Below are 24,379 nucleotides of genomic sequence, written 5' to 3'. Positions count from 1 at the left end.
TTAAATCTACAGGGGTCTTCTACAGGTCAGGTCCAACCTTCATGTTTGATGACCATTGGTCCAGGAACTGTCAAGTTATCACTCCGACAAGCTTTAGTCTACCGACAGACTGACCGACTGACTGACATGTGCAAAGCAATATACTCTCTCTTCTTCGAAGGGGGGCATAATAATGATAAAAACATTTAAAGGCAATTTTCTTTTTGGCCTAAACTTAAATGAATGGTATTTCACAAAACATTTCCCTTTTTAACATAATCACCTTTGGAAGGTCAACAGTCCTCCATTTCTCCTGATTTTTTCTCAAAACATCCTCTGTGTGTGCTTTCCATATGCGCTTTTCCTTCTCCAGGGCCTCAGGAAGAATTTTATTTATCCATGATTGTTTCTCCATGGCAAGTCTTTTTTCATATTCTTGAAGGAGGGACAACTTTTCTGTTTCTAGCTCTATACATCTCCAGTTTTCCTGAAAATAATGAACGTTAAATAATACTATTTTGTATCAACATGTATTCGTATCCATGTCAGTTTCTTGAACCTTCAAATTTAAACTTAAAACTTGATAACAAGTTCTGATTTGAATCAAAATAGCTTTACAAATTTGCACTTCTCTTTTAACTTAGACATGGAATTTTATAGTAAAATGCCACACTCAGACTTCTAGCACTTGTAAGAGAGTAGTCTGACAGACACAAAAGCATAATTAGTTAGTGTCTAACACTATCAAAGCATGATCTTATTTTGGACTCTTTATGTTGATCATTATTCAATTAAATTGGCGTAATGTACAACTGCCAATCCTTACTCATATATTTCCTCAACACACATAATTCTTCAGTAGGTAGCGTTGTTCTTGTGTGTATAAAACTGAAGTAGGGACTCTTGGATAAATGCCCGGGACCCATGAACTATCAGGGATATCCATGATGCAGAAAACTCAAGTAAGGGTTGATGCAATTTTTCATGCTAAGGAATCCCATTTCCAACTAACTGTGCATCCCCAAAATAATCCTCATAAGACAGTCATAGTTGGAACCCATAAAATTACCAAAGACCACCAATTTGGCAGCTTTGAGGGTCCTTGGACTCGTAGCACAGTCCCAAGGGGTGCAGAATTCCAAGGGATGCATTAAAGTAGTTTTGAAAATGATTACACACATAACCCACCTTCTCCATCCTCAGTTTCTCCTCAAAATCATGCTTCCATTTCCTTTTTGCCGGCTCCAGCATATTCCGCACCCATCCCTCTTTTTCCTGCTCCAACTTCCTCTCAAAATCGGACGCCCACTTCAATTTTTCAGTCTCTAACTCGAACTCTCGCCAGCTCTGTTTCTCTTCTTCGAGCCTCTGTTCCAATTCCCGTGCCCATTTTTGTCGCTCAGATTCCAGACAAGCCGAGATTTCTTCTTCCTTTGAGCTGTCCCATGCTCGTCTCTCTTCTTCTAACATCGATAGGCTATCATTTTGCCACTGTTCTTTAGCTGAAAACATAGAAAAGGTCACATAGTATTCAGCTCCAAAAATAATAAAAGCTTCACAAACAAAAACCAAGCATCATCATCATCATCATCATCATCATCATCACCAATGTCCTCCTCCTCTTCCTCCTTATTCTCATCATCATCATCATCATCATCATCATCATCATCATCATCATTGTCATCATCATCATCATCATCACCAATGTCATCCTCCTCCTCCTCCTCCTCATCATCATCATCATCATCATCATCATCATCATCACCAACATATACCTCATCATCTTCAACACAATCACCAATGACACTAACAAAATCATCCTTTATACCTTCTTCTAGTCTGGCTTCCGTCTTATTCTTCAAGTCCTCTTCCATTTTCATCTTAAGTTCAGTCTCCGCCAGTCTCACAGCATTCTCTATAGCAGCTTGTCTAGTTGCACGGTGTTCCTCCAGCCATACCACCTTGCTCATGGCAACCTGAAAAGTAGAAGGCTAAATGTCAATTTCATATACTTTTATTTACCTTTAATAAGGTCAGATTTAACTTATCTCACAGTATTTTTCTTAATTGGGCCCAGTTCTCCAAATTTGCTCATAGTTACCTGAAAAGGTCAAAGTTTGAATTATATGTTAGTAATAACACAACACACTTGTTTCAATATGTTCGTTTCTCTTTTGCAAGAGTAGCCTGCCTATTCAAGCAAAAATTACCACTTCGATCATTTCAAAAGGTCAAGTTAAATATTTCTTTGGTGATTTATTTTGCAATAAACAGTTTTTCAGTAAGCTGTACATCCTCATTTTTTTTTATTGTGCAAACCAGCAGCCTCATTGGTCAAAAGTTCACTAAAATTCTTAGAGATTGGTCAAGATTGATCCAATCATAACTATTAACCAATCAAGTTATTAACATATGCAAACTGGCCTAAAGGTAACAGTGAACATTTATCAAATGTTGCAAATAGCTCATTGAGCTAATGTTTCTTGTCATATACCAGACTCAGATACCAGATTCATGTATCTTGTATATCAAACTGATGTGAGATCATTTTTGTCAAATAATATTAATTTCAATTTGACAAAGGTTAAGGTCAGCACTATCTAACATTATAACACCTGACCTTTATGTTCAAGGTCAAATTTGTTTTCTCTATAAAATTGTAATGTAACTTCATTTACTTGCCATAAACTTATCAATAAAGTCAGTTAAATTTCCCATTGGCTGAATAGCATCCATTCTCACAAATTAAATATCAATTTGCACTAAACTTGTAAAAAAATTCAATACATCTTCAGGAGATATTACTATCATACTCATTTTAAAAGTTAGACTATATTATAATAATATCCATAGCATCCTATCTTAAATACCACAAGTAAGAATAAAATAAATAAAATTTATTCCTTTGAACACCGATATATCCTATAATACCAAATATTTCTAAATAAGGGTAAGCATTAATTACAATAGAAAATTCCTATTAAAAAATAGACAAACATTTCAAGTTTACCTTGTATTTAAAGCATAATGACAATTACTCTAATCGACATATGTCATAGTTTTAATTTGATATGAATAAACAATACGAATATATTTTCCTCACAATAGGTACAGCTATTTTAACCAATTATGGGCCACAACAGGTCAAATGTTTACATTGAACGATGATCAACTATTTCGATACATTTTATAATGAATATAATATCATTTTCCTATCTAAATGCTGTATACAAGACTTCCAAATTCTATCTTGGATAAGTATTTAATATTCTGGATGTTTTCCAAACAAGATATAAGGATATGTATGTTGAAACGCAGTGACTGCTTTGATCATCAAGTAATAGTTAGAATATATTAAGATTTCACATGATATGTTCTAACTTAGGTTAGATTATACCATATATTTTGAGCCAATAAAATTGTATATCAGTAATGAAATAGTGTTTACAATGTTTTCGCTGTTTGATCACAATTGCAACACACTTCATGAGGCCCTGATACAATCAATCTCTCCATTAACCTGTTTGATAGCCATTGGAAATAAGCTGTGACCATTTATTAAAAGAAATATCTGGATAAATCAAACTATGAGGGCCTCGAATATTTGTATCAGTGATTGGTGATATACCACTCATCCATAAGACCTTCCTCAACACCAGGAATATTTCCCTTTCAATCTGTCTGCTTTCATGCCCTGAGAAATCCATGGTGTAAAACACAACAAGAGTGCAGCTAGATGGATCCCAATGCTCCTGTTTTGCAGTCAAAATAGGGCATAATTTGGCAATTATGTATAATTCAGTTTTTGGCCTTGTTGTACATGCGAATATTGTATCTGGCAACATGTGTGCCAAGTTTCAAGTTAATACCTTGACCAGTTTTGAGTAATATATGCATAATGGCTCAATGCTAACATTTTTTTCACTAAATTATACCCTTTTACATACACAGTATGTTTTTCTAATTAAAGGTCAAAATTTCTCTGGGATCTTAAATTTGTGGATAAGCCAACCCACGAAATCCATGAAAATTAATGTCTGACGAATATTAATGATTTAACAGTCTTCATTTATGGGCTGTGCTGTACATATGAATATTGTATCTGGCAACATGCTTACCACATTTCATTTTTTTTATCTTAAATGGTTTTGCAAATGATGCTGTTTTGCACTGTAAAATGGACAACGATACCAAGGGTATGACAATAACCTAAAGTTTTTCCTTTAAAAACAACAACAGACTAGCTAAAAACAACTCTTCACAAACTTACCTCATACAATAGATCATCTTCATCAAATGAGTTGTCTGAGGTTATATATCCATTTATTTCCATTTTTATATTAGTTTTTTGTACTCATTCTAAATCAAAAAGCCTTCAAAATCTTCATGAATTTCCACCATTTCAAACACTCATATTTGTTTTATATCTATGAACAGCTCCATTTTGGTTCAATTAAACATTTCATGGACTTTCTTAAGGGTTTGCCGTAGATACATTTTTTAATTCTTTTGTAAAAGAAACATGTGCATATATGCATTGATTGGAACATATTTATGTTTTTAAGATCTAAAATAATGAAGTCAGATATATATATGTACATGTGTGTCTTTTCAATGCATGTATATAGTATTGTATACAAAATATAAATGTACTCAAGATCTAAAATAATACATTGAGATTTCCGTACGGATCAGTAACCCTCAATAACCCTTAATTGCAATTTGAGACCAAACATCCTAATCCAATTATTACTAAATACTTTGCTTTGTTATTCACATATCATTTAATCATAAAATCAAAAGGTATTTGTATACAAGTTCAATAAGGCCAATTAAAAATAATCTTGTGGTTAGTGTTACCCATTTGACCCCATCTTGTAGTGCAGACCTTAATTATGTTTTGGAGATAAAATAAAATAAAAAATAACAATATACAGTGGTCAAAAATAACAGGGCTTCCGGGCTTGCCCAAATTCTGAATTTTATATAGCAGGGCTTGTTAAAAAATTTGATGCCAAGAGATAGTACAAGAATTTGGGCTCAAAAGTCTAATTACAACAACTGTAATATATAGTTTGAAATGATCATATGTATATGTTCTTGTGTTACTTTCTTGAAAGCATTATTGTCAGAATATGTATAAATGTTAACAATACAATGATATACATACTTTGTACACAAAGGGATGGTTTTTAAAAATAACATGCTTTATTTACGTTTCAATAACCACAACATTATTTTTCTGTTGGTCTAAGTCCAATAATCCAATATTATCCCTTTGAACTCATGTCTTAATCAATGACCGTGAAGATAATTAATGATACATTCCTTATCACATAACATCACAGTCTATTTCACAGCATTACATATTTTTCTCAATTAAACCATGGTTTGTATTTCTGAAGTTATAAAGTAAGACTGAAATATGACAAATCTTTACAATAATTTCTCATAGTCCAAGTCAACTTATATCATGTTATATCATACATATATTCTTTCATCACATTATGATTAACTTAAATACAATTTATAAGTAAAAGTATTGTATGAGAGTACCAAAAACATATGCCAATGCTTGTGTTGTTTTGTCATCAAGTTCTGGGCCATGCAACATGTGAACCAAGTTTCATGGAGATTGCTTATACGCTTTTTGAATTATCTTATAGATGCACTCTTACTCCCAGAAAAGATTTACCACAATTAATAATATTGTTTAAATATTCCAAAATGGATTAATAGAAGTTGAAAACAATGGTTCCCATGAAGGATATCGAGTTTAATTTGAAAGAAATTAGCATAAAGCACGGTTTTTCTACCTTATGAAACTATAGTAGACCACAGTAAATCTTTTAGCATTCACCAATCATTTAATAGTTTTGCGCTTACACGGTTACAATCTTGTTATCAGTAATTAATATTTTCCATAAATGCATTATTTAGTAAGTAGTAAAGGTTTATCAGTCAAAATTGATCTTTGTTAAACATGTTTATGTATTGATTTTGAATAAGAGTGTCACTTTAAAGGCTGATGTTTTTCCTCACCAACAATGCCACCACCAACAACAATGCTGCTATGATACTTCACACATAAAAATAATTCCACTAAAAAATACATCATAATTCAATGAAAAAATCTTATTTTGTTCTTGGAATCAGATGAACCAATAGGAAACTACTGTCAAGCCTTGTTAGCTCAAACTCCCAGGAACCGGCGTAAATACATTGAGCCTCTGAAAATTCTAGCCAAGCCGTATTGTTTTCCTTCAGTATGAAGAAATCAGTCCTTTACATGTAGTTCAAGCCAACAAGGAATTTGAGCCAAGTGAGTTTGAGCCAACTAAACATGACTGTATGCAAAATAAATGTTGGTTCCCATTGCTAGATATAAGATATATATACATACACACTAAACCTACCTTGTTTTCTAATGTTCTGTTCAGGTCGGCACCATCAGTGCTTGTGTTCAGTCTGTCTCGGACTTTGCTTAATAAATCAGCATCTGCTACACCTATTTTGGAGAAAATATAATTAAAATATATTTTTTTGGTTAAAGAGTAATAGAAGGGTGTGCACGTGCACCCTGCGCTTTTGTTTTTAGATTATTTCATTATTACAATTCACTACAAACAAACGTAAGATTAAACTTCTTCAATTAAACACATTTCATTTTTTTTGGTCAAATTTGTAACATTTGAGCTCTTTGCATGTTAAAATCTTAATTCAGAAATCATTTAAGTCTTCCAAAAGAGCTTTAAAGCTGCACTCTCATAGATTGACCTCTTTTTTTTGTTTGTTTTTTTGTCTTGGATAGAGCAAATTTTTGCATAAGTATCTGCAAACCAATGACAAAAGATTGCTGTCAAAAAATCAGATCGTAGATTTTAATATTTCCGTTCAAAAATTAATGTTTTATGGCTTAAGGCGTTACTAATGGTTTAAGAAAAATACATAAAACATCAATTTTTGAACTTAAATAGAAAAATCTGCGATATCCATTTTACATTCCTCATCAACCATTGTGAGTGCATTCCATCTGTTGAGTTTAAATGGAACACATGTTTAACCTCTCAATTGTGTTTTAAACACATGTTTTAGTCCAGTTCTTATGACCACTTCAATCATGATACTTTTGATGAACAAAGTAACAATTTGGATAAACCAGCCTGTATACTTAATAAAATACAATCTGATTTTAAAAATATTACAAGTTTCATGGCAATGTCAATTAAAATTCTGACCTAGCCTGAAAACAACCTTTACTCACAGGTTTTTAAACTATTTGGACACTGTCAGTGTATTATATGAATAACAACCGATATTTTTAACATTCCATAATTAAGCAGAATAATATCAACACACACACCTTTGCCTTTCTTGAGCTTGGCTATTTCCTCCTCTTTAGCCATCTTAAACATCATCAATTCTTCTTCCTTCTCTGTAACCACTCTCTCCACTTCGTTCTGCTTGTCTTTCTTCAATTTCTCCACCTCCGCCTTCCTCTTCTTTTCAATATTCTCAATCTCAGTTTGTTTCATTCTATTCAATCTATCAATCTCACTTTGTTTATCAGTCTCTAATCTTTCTAATTCTATCTTCAAGTTAATAACTTCCTTTCTCAACATTTCATTTTCCACCTGCCTGTCTTTCTGAATATTCTTATCTATTTCTTTCCTTAAATGTTCGACTTCATCTTTCTCATTTTCTTCCTTCCTCCATCTGTCAATTTCATTGTCTTTTTCCAGTTCCACTCTTTCAAATTCCTTTCTGATCTTTTCCAACTCTTCAGTTTTTAACTCAACAGTTTCACTAAGTTCTTGTTTCAACTTATCAATCTCTGCACTCTTTTCAGCTACAATCTCACTCTTGCTTTGTTCCATTTCAGTTCTGAGTTTTTCTAATTCATTATTTTTACATTTAAGCACTTCTTTTAATTTCTCATAATTTGCTAGTTCACTGTTCATTTCTTCAATAGCCTTAATCTTTCTGTCTAATTCTTCTCGCAATTTTTCAATCTCTTCTGATTTATCATTCAATTCTTGTCTAAAACTATCAAAGTTTGTCTTGTATTCATTTTTCAGACTTTCAATAATACTACTTTTACCACCCACATCAGATCTGAACTTTTCCAACATACTTTCTTTCTCAGCTAACAATTTATCCTTCTCTCTAAACAGTTGTTCTTTTTCACTGATATACAATTCTTTATCAACAATCACTTTCTTAAGTTTTTCAATCTCATTTGACTTTTCTTTCTCAAACTTATCCATATCATTCGACTTTTCCATTTCCAAAATGTCTTTCATTGCTTTAATCTCAGCTTCAAATTTCTCTTGAGCAGCTTTGACTTCCTTCTCATGTTCCATTTTAAGTTCCTCAATAGCTCTTCTATTCTCCTCTCTACATTCATCTAAAGCTGTTGAATTTGAGTCCCTGATTTTAATATCAATCTTTTCACTCAATTCAGCTTTAACTTTCTCAAATTCCTCCTTGAGCTCTTTAATCTCATCTTCTTTCTTCTTATCACAATCTTCTTCAGTTCTTAGTTTAGCAAGCTCAATTTCTTGCTGCATAGATTCTTTAACCTCGGCAACAGTTTTATCAAGTTTATCAGCATGTTCATTTTCAAGTGTAGCCTTAACTTTGTCCATATCTTCACACAATTTGCAGTATTCATCTTTCACCCGGTCAATCTCATCCTGGGCTGTTTTTAACTCCTCCCTGGAAATATGCATTTTTTATTTTCACAGCAAAGACTAAAATGGGCAAAAATATTATTTTGAAGTTGCCTATGAAAGAAAAAGGATTCTTACTAAGTCATTTTTCAGCAAATTGATACAGAACAAATCAAATCTAAAGACTAACTGTGCGTTTTTATTTTTAAATTTAAAGAAATATATACTTTTTCATTGATATTATAGCCAAATGACAGCTATAAAACCACCCTGAAACAACCAGCAAAACTCACCTGATGTTGTTTAGTTCCTCCTCATATCTGGCTATAATGCTGGACCTCTCACCATCAAACTGTATGGTCAACTCCTGTTGTAGTTTACGCCGGGATGTCTCTGATACTTGCTCACTGGCTCGGTGGGCTCTGAAAAACAACAGATACATTTTACAGACCATGTTTTGTCAAAGGTGCTTTTAGTCACAGACCATGTTTGGTCAAGGGTGCTTTAAATTAAAGGATATGCTTTGTCATGAGTGCTTTTAATCACAGACCATGTTTGGTCAAGGGTGCTTTAAAACAAAGAATATGCTTTGTCATAAGTGCTTTTAATCACAGACCATATTTTGTCAAGAGTGCTTTAAATCATAGACCATGCTTTGTCAAGGATGCTTTTATCACAAACCATGCTTTGTCAAGGATGCTTTTATCACATACCATGCTTTGTCAAGAATGCTTTTATCACATACCATGCTTTGTCAAGGATGCTTTTATCACAAACCATGCTTTGTCAAGGATGCTTTTATCACAAACCATGCTTTGTCAACGATGCTTTTATCACAGATCATGCTTTGTCAAGGATGCTTTTATCACAGATCATGCTTTGTCAAGGATGCTTTTATCACATACCATGCTTTGTCAAGGATGCTTTTATCACTGATCATGCTTTGTCAAGGATGCTTTTATCACAGATCATGCTTTGTCAAGGATGCTTTTATCACAGATCATGCTTTGTCAAGGATGCTTTTATCACAGATCATGCTTTGTCAAGGATGCTTTTATCACAGACCATGCTTTGTCAAGAATCCTTTTAATCACATTTTTTGTTAAGGGCTTTTTCAATAACAGACCATGTTTTGGCAAGGGTGCTTTAAATGTTTATCTGCTTTTTGAAAGAACCAATCATTAGTCCCGTAACCATTTTTTGTTCTAATTAAGTTTAAGTTAAGGTCATGATATGTTCGGAAATATATGGCGCAAATTAAAATACCAATATTGTTTAAGTATTCAACTAAATACATCCATTATTGACAAGTTGACCTGAGTTCCCTTCTTTATCAAGGGACAAAATCCAAACTAATAATGACCCAAAACAAACAGGTTCCACATCATGTTTTTTTTACCATGTAAGAAACCTGCCAAGGGAGGCAACCTATTTTTCAGAAGTTTATCAAGGGAGACAAATACAATACAATGAAAACAAGAAATCCCTACCGTTCTACGGCCTGCCTTTTGTCCATATCATATTCTTTCACCATGTCTGATATCTGCCTGCTAAGCTCACGGTTCAGCTCCGTCAGTTTCTCCTCACTATTTGAAACTTCTTCAAGTCTTTTCTGCAGCTCCTGAATTTATACCATGAGAAAAATTGATTTTAAATCTGAATTTATTTTTCCAATAACTACAAGAAGGTTTGCATCTAAAAGCATATGTGAGCGAGTTATAACAGGGCTTTCCCTGCCGCAGAAAACTTGAGCCCCTGAAGCACTTTTCCTGCTAGGGACCCCAATAGTTACTGTGCTCCTAAGGGACCCACAAAAAATCTTTTAAGTAACAAATTGGGACCCCATAGAATTATCTGAGACCCGCAATTTGTATGCCATGATGGTAAAGGACCCTCAGCTGAAAATTCCTATGGGATACCCTGCCTTACAGTCAACAAAATTAAACTTTTGGATGGACAAACCTGCATACTTATGTTATTGTTCAATAACAAATTCTTTAACTACCCCTGCTATATAAAATCAAGAATTTAAGCAAGCCTGGCAAGCATTCTACCAGTGTAAGGCTCGTGCTTATTTCGGCCACTGGCTTTAAGTTTTTAATACCTCGCAGTCCTCCAACAAGATCCTCTTTTCCTTCTTCAGATTTTCCACATCCTTCTTCAGCCTGTTCTCTATGGCGTTCATCTTATCCCCCGGGTTAATACAGGATTCAAGGTCTGCTATTCTTCTCTGTAAAGTACAGAATTACCATATTTTATACTACATAATGACAACTTGCACCTGCCTACAGCCTATTCTCTATGGCGTTCATCTTATCCCATGGGTTAATACATGATTCAAGGTCTGCTAATCTTCTCTGTAAGGTTAAAAAATACTATGTTTTATACTAACAAAATGACAACTTGCATCATCTTCAGCCTATTCTCTATGGCGTTCATCTTATCCCATGAGTTAATACATGACTCAAGGTCTGCTAATCTTCTCTGTAAGGTTAAAAAATACCGGTACTATGTTTTATACTAACAAAATGACAACTTGCATCATCTTCAGCCTATTCTTTACATTTAATTTAGTTTTTATACAGGATCACAGGTCAGCTATTCTCGTCATGACTCTAAAATAAAAGCACTGTGAATAAACTTTTCAAATCATATGCATAATATAACTTAAGCATTTTGTCCATACTGAGGTCTAAATTTGAATTAAACATACATTATCTGAGTTAAAAAATCTACTCTTCACTACAAGATGCTCTTTTTTCTATAGAGTTCATCCCATTTCAAATAATCAAAGCATCATTTAACATGAAACCTGCTGATAAATAACAAACTCGAAAGCACGTGGCAGTAACCAAGCAACCACCTCGGCCGAAGTGACTATCAAATTTGCGAGGTGTTAATGTGGTATTCATCATGAGTTTTATGACGTAAAATGAGTTGTTTAGCTTTGATTATAACATTATAAATTATTAAGACTGAGAAAGAATGAATGAAAAAGTGAATTTGCCATATGACGAATTATAAATTAAGTGGTCAATTATGTCAAGTAACAGAAGGTGGGTGACATATAATAGGAAATTTACTTATTATGAAAACAATTTGATACGAGTATCCGGATAGTATTCGAATACTTGATACGAATATCCGGATACCGATTTGGTATCCGGTTTCCATCCCTAGCTTTTACACATGTATGTAAACAAGATTTTATGTTGGCTATTCCCTTCTGAAAATCATATTAAATACAAATATAATATGTCCAACAATAACAATTCATACAATGCCATTAGGTAAATGTCCTTAAATGTTATTTAACATGTGCAAGATAAGTGGATGAAAATGTCTGTATAAGTCGAGACAATTTAGCCAGGGTTATGAGCCTAGGCAGTCATGAACATTATGGTTGTTCAAATAAGTATCAAGTTCCACGTTCATATCTTTAACAATTTTTGAGTAACGGCCATAAATTCAATCCTTTTGCAAATCAAGGCTTTGACAAACTTACTTCAATACCTCAACTTCTGACGGACATTATACATATATATAAACACTGCTATATGAAGAGCATATTTCAAGCATGCCTATCGCCAATTTCAAACTGTTTACTGGGTTATGCTTAATTTGACCACTTATATGTAGGGATGCCCAACGCTAGTTTGTAAAAAAAAAAGAGGGAACTAGTCGAAATAGGGGTATCCCCATCACACTATAAACAACTAGAACTCCGCGAGTCTGATGTGTCACCTGACAAATTATTTACTGTCGACATTATAGCTGTTGGATTGGCATTTTATACATTTATAGACAATGATGTTGCCATTTAAATTTCAAGTGTAGGTGACATTTGTACTGAAGTAAAAAACGTGAAGTCGGACAAAAATTAACAACAAAAATTAACAAAGGGCATAAACTCTAAAGATATAGAAGCAAGAGTTATGGTTCTTGTGGACTGCACTTGCCCTCAATAAGATCTATCTACTTATTTAGTTTCAGGTTGATACCTCTTATAGTTAAGACATATGCCCCTGACAAAATTTAAGCTTGAAAATTAACAAAGGGCAATAACTCTAAACATATAGTTGAAAGAGTTATGGTTCTTGTGCACTGCACTTGCCCTCAATAAGATCTATCTAGCAACATGTATGAGGTTTTAAGTTGATATCTCTTATTTTCTTCAAAATATGCCCCAGACAGAACTTTAAGCATGAAAATTAACAAAGATCTATTACTCTAAAACTAAGAAAGCAAGAGTTACTGTTATTGTGCACTGCACTTGCCCTCCATGAAATCTTTCTACATATAAAGTTTCAAGTTGATAACTCTTATATTCTACAATCCCTGACTTATAGCACCAATACCTTGTGTTCCTGGGTCAACAATTCTGCCCTCTCACACCTCTGCTTGTATTCCAACATATCCTTCTTCACCTTCCTCAGCTCCTCCTTCAGGTCTGTCACCTCCTGTCTCTTCTGTTTGTTACTCACAAGACATCGCTCTAACTCTGATTTCAGGCTGGTGACGACATCTGCGCTGCTATGGTGTTGGTGTTGGTGATGGATCATGCTTCTGTAAATAGAGTTATCTGGTTAAAGCTGCACTCTTGACAGATTGACCTTTTAGACAACTTTTATATATTTTTTTCTTCAAATGAGCTAATTTTTGCACAAATGTCTGGAACCAGTGATACAAGATTGCTGACAAAATATCAGATTGCAGTTTTTCATATTTACGTTCGAGAATTAATGTTTTATGGCTAAAAGCATTACTAATGCTTAAAGAAAAATGAGATTTTCATCAGTTTTCCGAACAATTGAGGTTTGTGAGAGTTTGGCTTTAAGATGAAGAACATCCCTTCTTCATTTAAAACAGTATCAGTTTGTAAGAAACTTAAACAAACATGTCTTCCTAGTTAATGTAATTGTAAACAGATAAGTGCTTTTTAAAAATGACTTGCAATAAACTGAACACCTAAATACAAGTAAACTTACATATGTTTCACGTTGGTTGGTGTTCCCTGTGGAGTGTCGAAATCCAGCGTCTTCTTAATACCAAGATCTGCCATAGAGTCGTTACCATCCTGGAACACAGTTGTTGACGAGGTTGGGTGGGTGGTCGCCATGGAAACACCCAGATTGGAGGCGGACTCCAGCATCTGGACTTGTTCTTTAAGGTCCTGTATTTCCTCCTGATGAAACAAATCAAACCGAGTGCATATTGTACACAACACTATACTGTGAAATCATTTATATTCATGAGCATGAATTTTTGCAGTTTTTCGAAAATAAACATTTTGTGGGTACCTTAAAAAAACTACTTTATAAAATCGTCTGAAAATCACCACACGCCAATCTCATGCTATCTATTGTATTTGTTACAGGTTATTTGATGTAAGGTTAAAATGAAAATTATGATTATTAAATGCAGCAAAGTGAAAATTAATAAGTCAATTACCAAACGGTCTTCTTCAAGATTTTAGTATTATATTTTAGCTCTATTTGAAGAACATTATTAGAGATGTTATATCCATGTAAATATTCAATGAAAATAGCCATTTTCGAACATAATTATTTTAAATAATTGACAATTTATGGTGGCCATCTTGGCTGCCATCTTGGATATTTCCTTTTCTAAAGAGTCTCCTAGTGGCTAAACTCACTTTATATATACTATATATATATATAAAAACATTGTATAGCAGGGGGGTGCAGTGCCTTTATTTTCCACATGCTTCTGCCTTGAAAGCCAGACCACATTAATTCCCCAAAATTGCCTTAGTTGTTTAATGTTATCATTATTTTGGTGAATATTACTTGCAAAAAAATCCTTCATGAAAGTTAGATATTGCACTGTAAGTTATCAAATGATGGATACAGCGAATTAAAGCTTCCAAACACCTCATCATATTAATTTATACCTGAAGACTTGAGCACATTTCATCTGAGATGGATCGACCAGCCAGGGCTTGTTGTAGGTGAATCTTCATTTGGCTCATTTCTTGTGAAGAGGCTGAAAAATACAAAATTTTCAAATTAAATCTGTACTGTATATGTATACCTTAAAGTCTCTTTGTGAAATACCCCAAGGCTTCTTCTAGCAGGCTTCTACATATTTACTTAATTGCCTCAAGACTCTGTATCAGCCCGTTTCATCACTTCACAGTTAAATTGTGCAGACTTGAAAATAAAGTATTGAAGCATAATCTGAAATCTGCCTGTAAAATCACTTATAAAATAAGGCTTTCTCTGTGATAAGCATATTCGAAGGCTTCTACATCATTTCTGGCTTTCCTCAAGACTCTGTATCAGCCTGTTTATTGTCTTTGCACTAGAATTCTGGGCTGTCTCATACAAATTAATCACTTAAAATTAATAAGGTTCTCCGGTTAGCGCACTCGCTTCTCACCAAGATGACCCGGATTTGATTCCCGGCCTGGGTGCATGTGAGTTTGTTAAGTGGTCACCATGACGGACAAGTGGGTTTACTCCGGGAACTCTGGTTTCCCCAACAACACAAAAACACACTCTCGCGCAACATCATGGCAACGAGAGTGACTTAGTATCAATTCTTTATAACTTTCTTCACAATCGTTGAAACATATATAATGTTTAAACTAAATTATTCACTAATAAACATATGAAGGTTTCTACACCGCCTCTGACTCTCTTTGTAACTGTGTGTAAGCCTTTTAATTGTCAGTGCACGGGAACACTGCACCAACTCCTACATATAAAACACTGCTAAACAAATACTCACATGCTTCTAGCAGGTTTCTACACCGCTTTTGACTCTCCTCCAAACTCTGTGTAAGTCGGTTTATTGTCTCAGCACGGGAAATCTGGGCCGTCTCATGCTCCTTGATACTTTCAGCTAGCTTCTGTTTTAGCATTGCATTTTCTTCTTTCTGTAAGAGAAATCAGGATTTTTAAGAAACATCATTTTTTCTGACAATTAAATTATAAAGATTTAATTATAAAACAAACTGAAAACACAGGTCTATGGTAACCATAGACTATTAACCACAAAACATGTATGAATTTCATATCTAGACCATTAGACACAATACATGTATGATTTCCCTAAAGATAATATTTTGTACAAAAAATGGAGGTCTAGGCTAAGCAGCAGGGTTGACATGTGGCGAAGGCACCATCAAGCATCTGGGTTTGAAGCATTTCAAGAGCCTAAGATTGCAGTACAAGTTGTTGAGTCCCCCAAACAAATCCCAGAATCTTTGGTAGATCCTCAACCCTGTATCAAATATTTGCATTAAAAATTACTCATAATTGAACTAGAATGGTTGTCTATACTTAAATACATGTACCTTCTCTTGGGCCGACTCATTCAATCTGTCTATATTCTCCTTCAGAAGTTTAATCTCATTCTCGTATTTCTTCTGCAGCCCGCCAACCACGACTTCATGGTCATGCCTCGCACGTGTAAGAGTATCAGACGATCCGAGCTCTTCTAGGTGTTGGTGAAGGGTTTCTATTGTAGACTCTGCAGTTTGCAGCTTTTTGATCAACTGAAACATGAAAATATAGCATAATTATGTGTCCAAGTTTTAGTCATTCCTGCCATTCTAGATTTGGGAAGGGTTTCTTTTGAGGACTTTGTCGTTTGCAGCTTTTAGAACAATCTTTAAAATACATCACACATGTAAGTATATTGGAAAATCCAAGCTGTTGTAGATGTTGCTAAAGAGTTTCTATGGTAAACTTGACAACATGGTACTAAACAGTAAAGCCATCCCTACCATTGTTATGAAACAATTACTCTCAAGCATCATATAATCTCAATAACTCGGGTCTTCAGTGCAGTTTCTATTACATGTGACCACGTTTGACTGTTTTCCCCTAATTATGCCCACTTTAATTTGAAATTTTGAAAATATTTTACATGTTTCCTGACATAATACTATTGATCAAAAAACATAAAATCCTTTCTGCAAAACAAGTTAGTGTAATCTAACCCACCTCTTCTTTCCCCCTTTTAAACCCCTCTATCTGGGATTCGCAGGCGTTCACCCGACCCACAAGCTGAGCATTCTCCCCCCGAGCATCCTGGAGAAGGGACTGGACGCTGTCCAAGCTTTTGGTGGACCCCTGTTTCTCACCTGAAAATATTTTAATATGTTGGTTTTAAGGTTTAACAGTCTGCTTGCACTTACTGGCTGCATTATGGCAAACCCCACAGCTATCCCAGTTTGCAGAATTTGAAGGAAATTTGAAAGGCAGAAATTCACCCAAACCAGTGGGAATATGCCAAACAAATAAATTGAGATGCCAAAATTTAATGTGTAAAACATAATGACGTATGCCTTTAAAAATCTTACACAGCCTAAATAAAAATGTAAAGGTATCTTTGTTCAGGGTCACCCCACTGGACCCTTACAGCTTCATCAGCAATTATCAGAAATACTGTTAATGAGTTAAACCCCTTATTTTTGCAAACAGATCAGCTCACATAATTAAAGCTATCATTCCAAAGAAAGCCTTCATAATATGGTTTGCAGACGCTGACAGTAACTGATGTAAAGGGAATAATTTAGACACACTTAACAAGACTAGTGTGGCTGATATATTTTAAACTTAGAATCTATTTGATATGCAGAAAATGAATAATTGTACCTTTTCTCAAATAATCCATGCTTTACCAACATTATTTTCCAATATTGACTTTAATTTATACAAAATTTACACAAATGATCTTTTGACTCAAGCTTTGCATGTCAATGACAAAATTGGGCTTCTAATTCTTCAAATATTTACAAATAGTTAATTGCCCCGTTCGTTATTCATCACAATTACTAGTTTACGTATCAACAAATATGCTCAATAATTGGTTTTGTACTCTGTGCATTAAGTTCAAACTATGATTGTGTATGAGGTCCTTTTAAATACAAATGAATCAAACTAATGTACCCGTACATTAAAGCAACTGTGCACCAGATGATCAATTTGCAAGAAAAAAAGACAATTGTCGAAAACTGACATTAACTTCGTATTAATGTGTACAATGCATTGAAAATTACTAACTGAATACCACATAGTTTACAATTTATTTAAGTTTAGCAGTTATTTCGTATTTTTCCATTAAAAAGGTTACTGGGTATGTCTATCTAGTAGAATTCATTCCTACTGCGTGATTGGCTAGTCGATGTTATCACGTGATATTACCAAGTTAGGTATATAGCTTTAATATACCACTTGTTTGGAGTATGCCTACGTAGCACAGTGGATACAACGCTGGATTGCAATTTTGGCGACACAAGTTCGAACCCGGTCTCCGACACATTTTTTTTTACATTTTGGTACTTTTTTTACAATTATGATATCAAAGTGTAACACAATTCTATTAAATAATTGTCGTGAGATTCTTTACAGAAAAAAACTTATTTTGGTGCCAATCTGGAGTACAATCCCTTTAACATAATTAAGGGAAACTAAAATTAAACTTTCATGAAGTTTATCCATAATTTATGGAAATCTTATCATTTATTTTCTGCTAGACTGTTTTTTTTCTTCTGACTAAAAGGGCTAGACAAGTCACAACAGATGATACAATTGCAAAACGAAAAAGAAAATTGTTAAAGACTTACAAAAAATAGACATAGTTGTGTACAATGCATTGAATCTTACTTACAGATGTATCACATCACTTACGACACATGAATCTTTCACAGTTTTAGCGCAACTTTTAATTTTAAATTTACTACGGTTGTCTATCACATTAATCCCAGTAAGTTTAAAAATAGCATCGGTATATTTATTTGTACTCAGAAACAGATATGATTTAAACTTGGAAAAAATTAGGCGCTATTTCAAACAGGGAAACACATCAGACAGCAACAATATTTTTGCTTTTATAATTTTAACCATGTAAAGTGACGTATCATCGTTCTCCTACTAGCTTGCATTGACAATTCTAGGCTTGTTTTGAGAAAATACTCTATTTGCCAATTTTTGGACCTAGTGTCTAGTCCCTAAAAACTGTAAAAAGTACATTTCTTATCTTATATTTCATCATTAAAATAACTTTATCTCATACAGATGTAACTAAGTATGGACGTTATACTGTCTTAAAAAGCAAGCTGTTATAATGATATGGTAGAGTATCCATCTGCAGAGCGTGAGGTCCTGCAAATTGTTACACAGATATTTTCAATTCAGTGTAACAGAAAGGCTATTAAGGGTCTGTCTTATTTTTTGATGTTATGGTGCTTTGTTTAACTTAACATAAACTTATTCCAGCTAGTTTACTATACCAAATCACAATTAAAATTATCTTTCGACATTTCAGAAATTCCATCAAATCGTGTTGATAATTTATGAGTAGCAAAGATTGTATTGAAATAGGTTATTTTACAACGTTTTTCATCAAGTTCAAATTACAGCCCTATTTCTATTGTTACTGACAATTTAAATTGATTGGTTGATTAAAACATCCAAAGAAATGTTTCATTATCTATATATCTAGATGAAATTTGAGATGTTTGATTGTTATTGAATGTTTGTTGTAATTATTTATTCAGATTGAAAACTAGAGCAATAACATAGATTTTGAGACAGAATGACGCACACACATGAAATGATATACAGCGAATATAGGGCAGCATTGCTTAAAGGCAAATATCACTCTTGTAACAAGGAATTAGGACAGCCTCATTTAGTCATTAATCAGCAGAGGTCAAAATAAGCACAAGCCTGCAAGCCCTGCACATGTAAACTGCTTTCCGGCCTGCTCAAATTCTTGGTTTTATACAGCAAGGCTTGTTCAAAAATGTAATGCCAAGCAGTGGAATATTAATTTGGGCTTGTTCATCATAAGACTAATTTCGATGACTGAATAATCTGTAGTTCACAGATACATAATATTATATATATATATATATATATATATATATATATATATATATATATATATATATATATATATATATATATACATATATTATGTAAAAGACAGGCTTTGAGAATTTTTGGTCCATTTTCAATTTCTATTTAAATAAATAAATGTGTATCGTTTTTCATGACATGACCCAAGTATCACAATGATTGGCATTCCATGGGCTCTAATATTAATACAAATCGATGATTTCATGTTGCTTTTAATCTTCTTTTCAATGGATTTGCATTCATTGTAGTAAATATTTATTCAGAGCTTGCTATCTTGTTTCAGTGTATACCAGTATTTTAAAAGTTTTCACAGCTTATTTTCAAAGGATGCATTGTAAGTACATGAAGGTAAGAGTACATGTGCGGGTCAAACACAAATTGTACAGACTTGATGAAAACCAAAAGTTAAATGTAGTGTTGAAATTAGTAAAGACCTTCAAGCCCTGCACTGGTAAAATGACTTCCAGACTTTCTCTTATTTTAGATTTTATATGTTCATTTAGCACAGATTGTACCAAACATTAGTGTAATAATTCAGGCTGGTTTATCCAAAAGTCTATCATTTCAATGACTGTTAATCTGAATGAACGAATAGTGCACCACAAGTGATAGCGATGGCTCGTCTGTTTATATCAGTCGGTCAAGCAGCAGAACTTGAATATCAATTTAGCCAGTGATCAGTTTTACTTTACTCAAATGATGAAATAAGTTCCATGTGAATGTCTGTAATGATTTTAAGGTATGATCAAGATTATTAGTATCTTCCATGGCGGAGAGTGTAAGATAGGTTCATCCCGACCCAAACATAGGGTGTTTTGAGGAAACGAGGTTTACAGAGTTTCCGCAGAACACCCTGCGCGAGGGTTGGGATGAACCTATCTTACATGAGCGGTTATGGTAGATGCTTTTTCTCCCGACTCAGTTACCAAAATTTAGTAAAAATGTATTTTTTGCTGGAACTCTTTTGTGTGTAGTGAAAATGCGTATGGATATGTGATAATTCGTGGTTGCATGGATATGCACGCAGTGATTCAGATTATGTTAATAGTCAAATCGGTCTTTAAATAGTTCTGAGGAGAGTGAAGGATTATTTGTTGAAAGGTGTGTGAAAACTTTTTATGGTGACATTTGAAGCAAGAAATAATTAATTAACATTCTAAATATTGCCACAAGACAAGGTTTCTATGATGCGACAGTCTTCAACAAGGGAGGCAATTACAATGTGATGACCATTAAAAAGAGTTCCATACGGATACTTGTTCTATCTTCGCCAGTGGGCAAGATAAGACTTTCTAGCATGGTTAAATTTTTGGATCTACTTATCTGAGGTGGGAGAATAGCGTTTCTCATATAAGGTTGCCAGTTCTACTTTCTGCCCAGAAAACGGAATCAGGTGACTGGTCTCACATGCAAATCATATAGGATTCATACCTGCCTTTCTCTGACACTGTATACACTTACTTTGTTACCTTTTCGCACAGACAACTGCAGCCACTTGTATAGAAATGGTTAACCTATGCACAGGTAAATGTTCCGCTAGTTTGCTTATAAAAGCAATTTGATTGTTGGATAGATATTGACCAACTATAACCAATCTAAAGACTTAACCAGTGTTTTATGTTTGGCTGTTTTCAGAATATTCTACATTTCCACAGCATACTGTTGTATTGTAAAAGTACCACTGATTATAATCATCAAATAAGTCAAAGACCAAAATCATTTATACCTTTCGCCACAGACAACTGATGTTTGAGAATTCTCATTTCCCGACTCGTATCACTCTTCAGAACTTCCATTTCATTGGTAAGCTCTTCTATTTTCCTCCCACGAGCCTTGTATAGGATCTGCAGCTGTGCTAGTTGTTGGTTGTCCCCGCTGCCAACTGCAAATGAAAATATTATTGAAACGAAAATTATACAGTTTTTTTAATAAAATACAATGCCTATCTAAGAAGTCTAAAAAAAGAACTTCTCATACGTTAGGGGTTTAGAAAGGTTTTAAAAAGAACAGGGTGCTACAAAAGGAACATTATGTCTAGGAGGATGGTTGGACCCATCCCTTATGACAAATATGTATATATATATTCCCCCAATTTCAAGAAAAAAATCCCAAACGAGATGAAACAGCTGTCACGAAAAGCCTGTCTTCTCTTGACTAACACTGTATCCTTTATTGCATGCGAAGAGTTTTGTGCGGGAACAATTCATCAGAGTATTTGTTCATTTACAATAATTAATGCACTAATAAGCAATTTCGCAGGTAATTTATCCCTTTATTGACAAAAAAGGCCAGAAATTTCTTCCAAAATCTGTTAAATTTATGACGCAAACTTTACCAATTTGTCTAGGGTCTTTTTCACAAAACTGATAGAAAAAGCCTAAAGTAACTACCTCAAGTGAAGATGTATTAGAGTTTAAGCTTGAAAGTAAGGAAGGGTGCTTCACCCTGTTTCTTTTTGGAAGCACCCTTCTGCCCTCATGTAGACCAGACCGTGCATACTCCTGCCTCATAGAATTAATTGCTTTATATAATCAGATATTTCTTATTTCTCATGTTTTAATAATTGCTTAAAGTATGCGTATAAATTCATACAAACTGGACATTTTTCGCAGTTGAAACCAGGTTTAACCTTATTGTTCCAATTAAGCACAATGCCTTAATTTTCAGTGAAGTTCATAATGTTCAAATTCTGACACAATGTGTTCATTTCACCCTTAAAGAAGCACCCGCGCCCTTTATTTAAGCAACCTGTCATTTTTAAGACCTGGCAAAATATCAAAAGTATTCATAATCATATTTATAAGTTAATCCAAACAAAATAAATATTTGACAGTCTTAAGGCTTAAGCATTTAATTCTATAATGGCAGGAAGGTGCTTATACAGTGTACTGGTCTCTATGAGGGCAGAAGACAGGATTTGGCACTTTGATTAAAATTCTTCCCTCTCTGTTGCAACAAAGCTTCTAAGTATAATTGTTTTGCATCACATTTAAAGCAAACACACAACATATAAGGAACTCTTTTTTTCTTAGATCAGATATTATCAAAAATAAACATAAAAGTAATCTACTTTGATCAAATTAAAAATAACTTTTGGTTCCCCTGTGCTCAAATTATCACTTACTTTAAAGTACAGGGCTACTTTTTGCTGTTTTTTTAACAGAAAAGGGATGTTCCAAAAATCCCCGCCTACTCTCAGCAATTTTAAACAAATCGTAGTTCCTTCAAACAAATGCATTAAAGGCTAAAAAAATGCTCTTACCTTGGTCCATAAAATCCTTGTCTACATCTTCACTATTCTCTTCAACCCTTCTCCTGTCCCCTTTTCTAGACCCGGTGCCCCCACTATCCCGCTCATATTTCACTTTGTAGCTCCCTTCTTCGGAGACCCTTTCTCTCGCTTCATGAGAACGTCCATTTTCTTGGCCATTATTAGGGACTGCACTGTTACTATTACTATTTCCCTTGTTTTGGTCCTTTTTTGTTTCACCCTGAACATTTTGTAGTCTGTATTTCACTTGGGGTAATTTTCTACCGGTTGTCACACCACTGTTATTTGTAATTTGAGAGTTTGCAATCTGCTGAGTAGTGTTTGTCAAGATGGTTGACGCTTTATCCTTCACTCGAGAAAAATATCCTGGATCACTGCCATTAAAAGTCTGCTGAGACAAGCATTCCTGATTCCTTTGCTCTGATTGGTCAATTTCTTGGTTGCCATGGTAAACATGAGTCTGATTATAACCAGGGTGATAATATCCCATACTATCAAGCACCACATTGCCTCCCTCAGTCTCACCCCTTTCACCAATAGTATGATAGGGCCGGTCTGCATAAATATTCCGAAAATGATGATGCGTATCTTCATGATGTACATGTGGGTTGTCATGGTAATGTTCCCCATAACCATGGTGATGAACTGGCTGACCCTGATTTTGATCTGGATGAGGATAATGGTACTGTTCAGGATCAAAAGTTTGATCTGTACCATGATAATGCTGATGTGTTGCTATTGGTGCATGAACTTCACTATCACTATAGAAACCATGTTCATGACCTTGACCCTGAGGAATAGAAACCGGTAACTGATGACTTTGGTAAGCTTCTTTAATTTTTTCAAAATCTTCAATACTTTTTCTTAAAGTATTTTCTCTGTCAGACATTTCACTTCTTGTATCACTATGAGAGGTTTGTCTGCTTATCTGTCCTTGACTGTGGCATTGGTTGCTAGGCAATGGATACACATGTCCACGAAATTCAACACTTTGTGCGTTATCCTCAGCATTACTATGATAATCACTATCCAGATGATCTCTACTACCATGACGACTCGGAATACTATGATTATCAAAGTTACCATGACCATGACCTTGAATTTCATCATGACCTGCAGAAGGGTAAGCAGGCAAACTTTCCACACTGGCCCGTAAAAGGTCAATCTGGCCCCTAGGGAGCTCCTGAGTCCTTGAAAGAGGCTCAAACCGTGCACGCTGAGGTTGTGGAATCCTATTAAGATTCCTGGGGTCATGACCTTGATTTGACCTTTGGTGTTGTTGAAGGTCATTACTTGTGTGAGTCCAGTCTTGTTCTGGTTGCTCATCAATCCTAAAATAAATGCCATTTATTTCTTAAACCAAGAAGGCAAAATAAAATACTCTTAACAATTTATTTGTAAACTTTCATACCATCAAGTACAATAAACTAGTTTTCTTCATGCTGTTCCTAATCCTTCAAATAAAAAAAACGAATAAATGGAACTGATTCGGATTTGAAAACAACAACATTCTTTTGGCACTTGGTATAAAAAAAATGCCAAATAAAGGATTGGCAAAGCTC

At 34.3% G+C, this 24,379-nt stretch overlaps 1 protein-coding gene across 3 annotated transcripts in view; it reads right to left on the bottom strand.

Annotated features, from left to right (window-relative positions):
• LOC128222074 (trichohyalin-like) overlaps positions 1-24,379 on the bottom strand; it is a 52,424-nt gene that overhangs the window by 24,933 nt on the left and 3,112 nt on the right. For all 3 annotated transcript variants that reach the window (XM_052930861.1, XM_052930863.1, XM_052930862.1), the window contains exons 4-19: positions 22,809-24,148; positions 21,273-21,428; positions 16,625-16,764; positions 15,973-16,173; positions 15,405-15,552; positions 14,566-14,657; positions 13,640-13,836; positions 13,010-13,217; positions 10,756-10,881; positions 10,142-10,272; positions 8,945-9,073; positions 7,343-8,697; positions 6,396-6,487; positions 1,808-1,955; positions 1,168-1,481; positions 263-466 (exon numbers count right to left, since the gene is read on the bottom strand). In XM_052930861.1, coding sequence (XP_052786821.1) covers positions 263-466; positions 1,168-1,481; positions 1,808-1,955; positions 6,396-6,487; positions 7,343-8,697; positions 8,945-9,073; positions 10,142-10,272; positions 10,756-10,881; positions 13,010-13,217; positions 13,640-13,836; positions 14,566-14,657; positions 15,405-15,552; positions 15,973-16,173; positions 16,625-16,764; positions 21,273-21,428; positions 22,809-24,148 — 4,981 coding nt within the window. The remainder of the gene's footprint in view (positions 1-262; positions 467-1,167; positions 1,482-1,807; positions 1,956-6,395; positions 6,488-7,342; positions 8,698-8,944; positions 9,074-10,141; positions 10,273-10,755; positions 10,882-13,009; positions 13,218-13,639; positions 13,837-14,565; positions 14,658-15,404; positions 15,553-15,972; positions 16,174-16,624; positions 16,765-21,272; positions 21,429-22,808; positions 24,149-24,379) is intronic.

The sequence above is a fragment of the Mya arenaria genome, chromosome 16 (genome assembly GCF_026914265.1).
Source record: "Mya arenaria isolate MELC-2E11 chromosome 16, ASM2691426v1".
Taxonomy (NCBI): domain Eukaryota; kingdom Metazoa; phylum Mollusca; class Bivalvia; order Myida; family Myidae; genus Mya; species Mya arenaria.
This window is presented reverse-complemented; position numbering and strand designations above follow the sequence as displayed.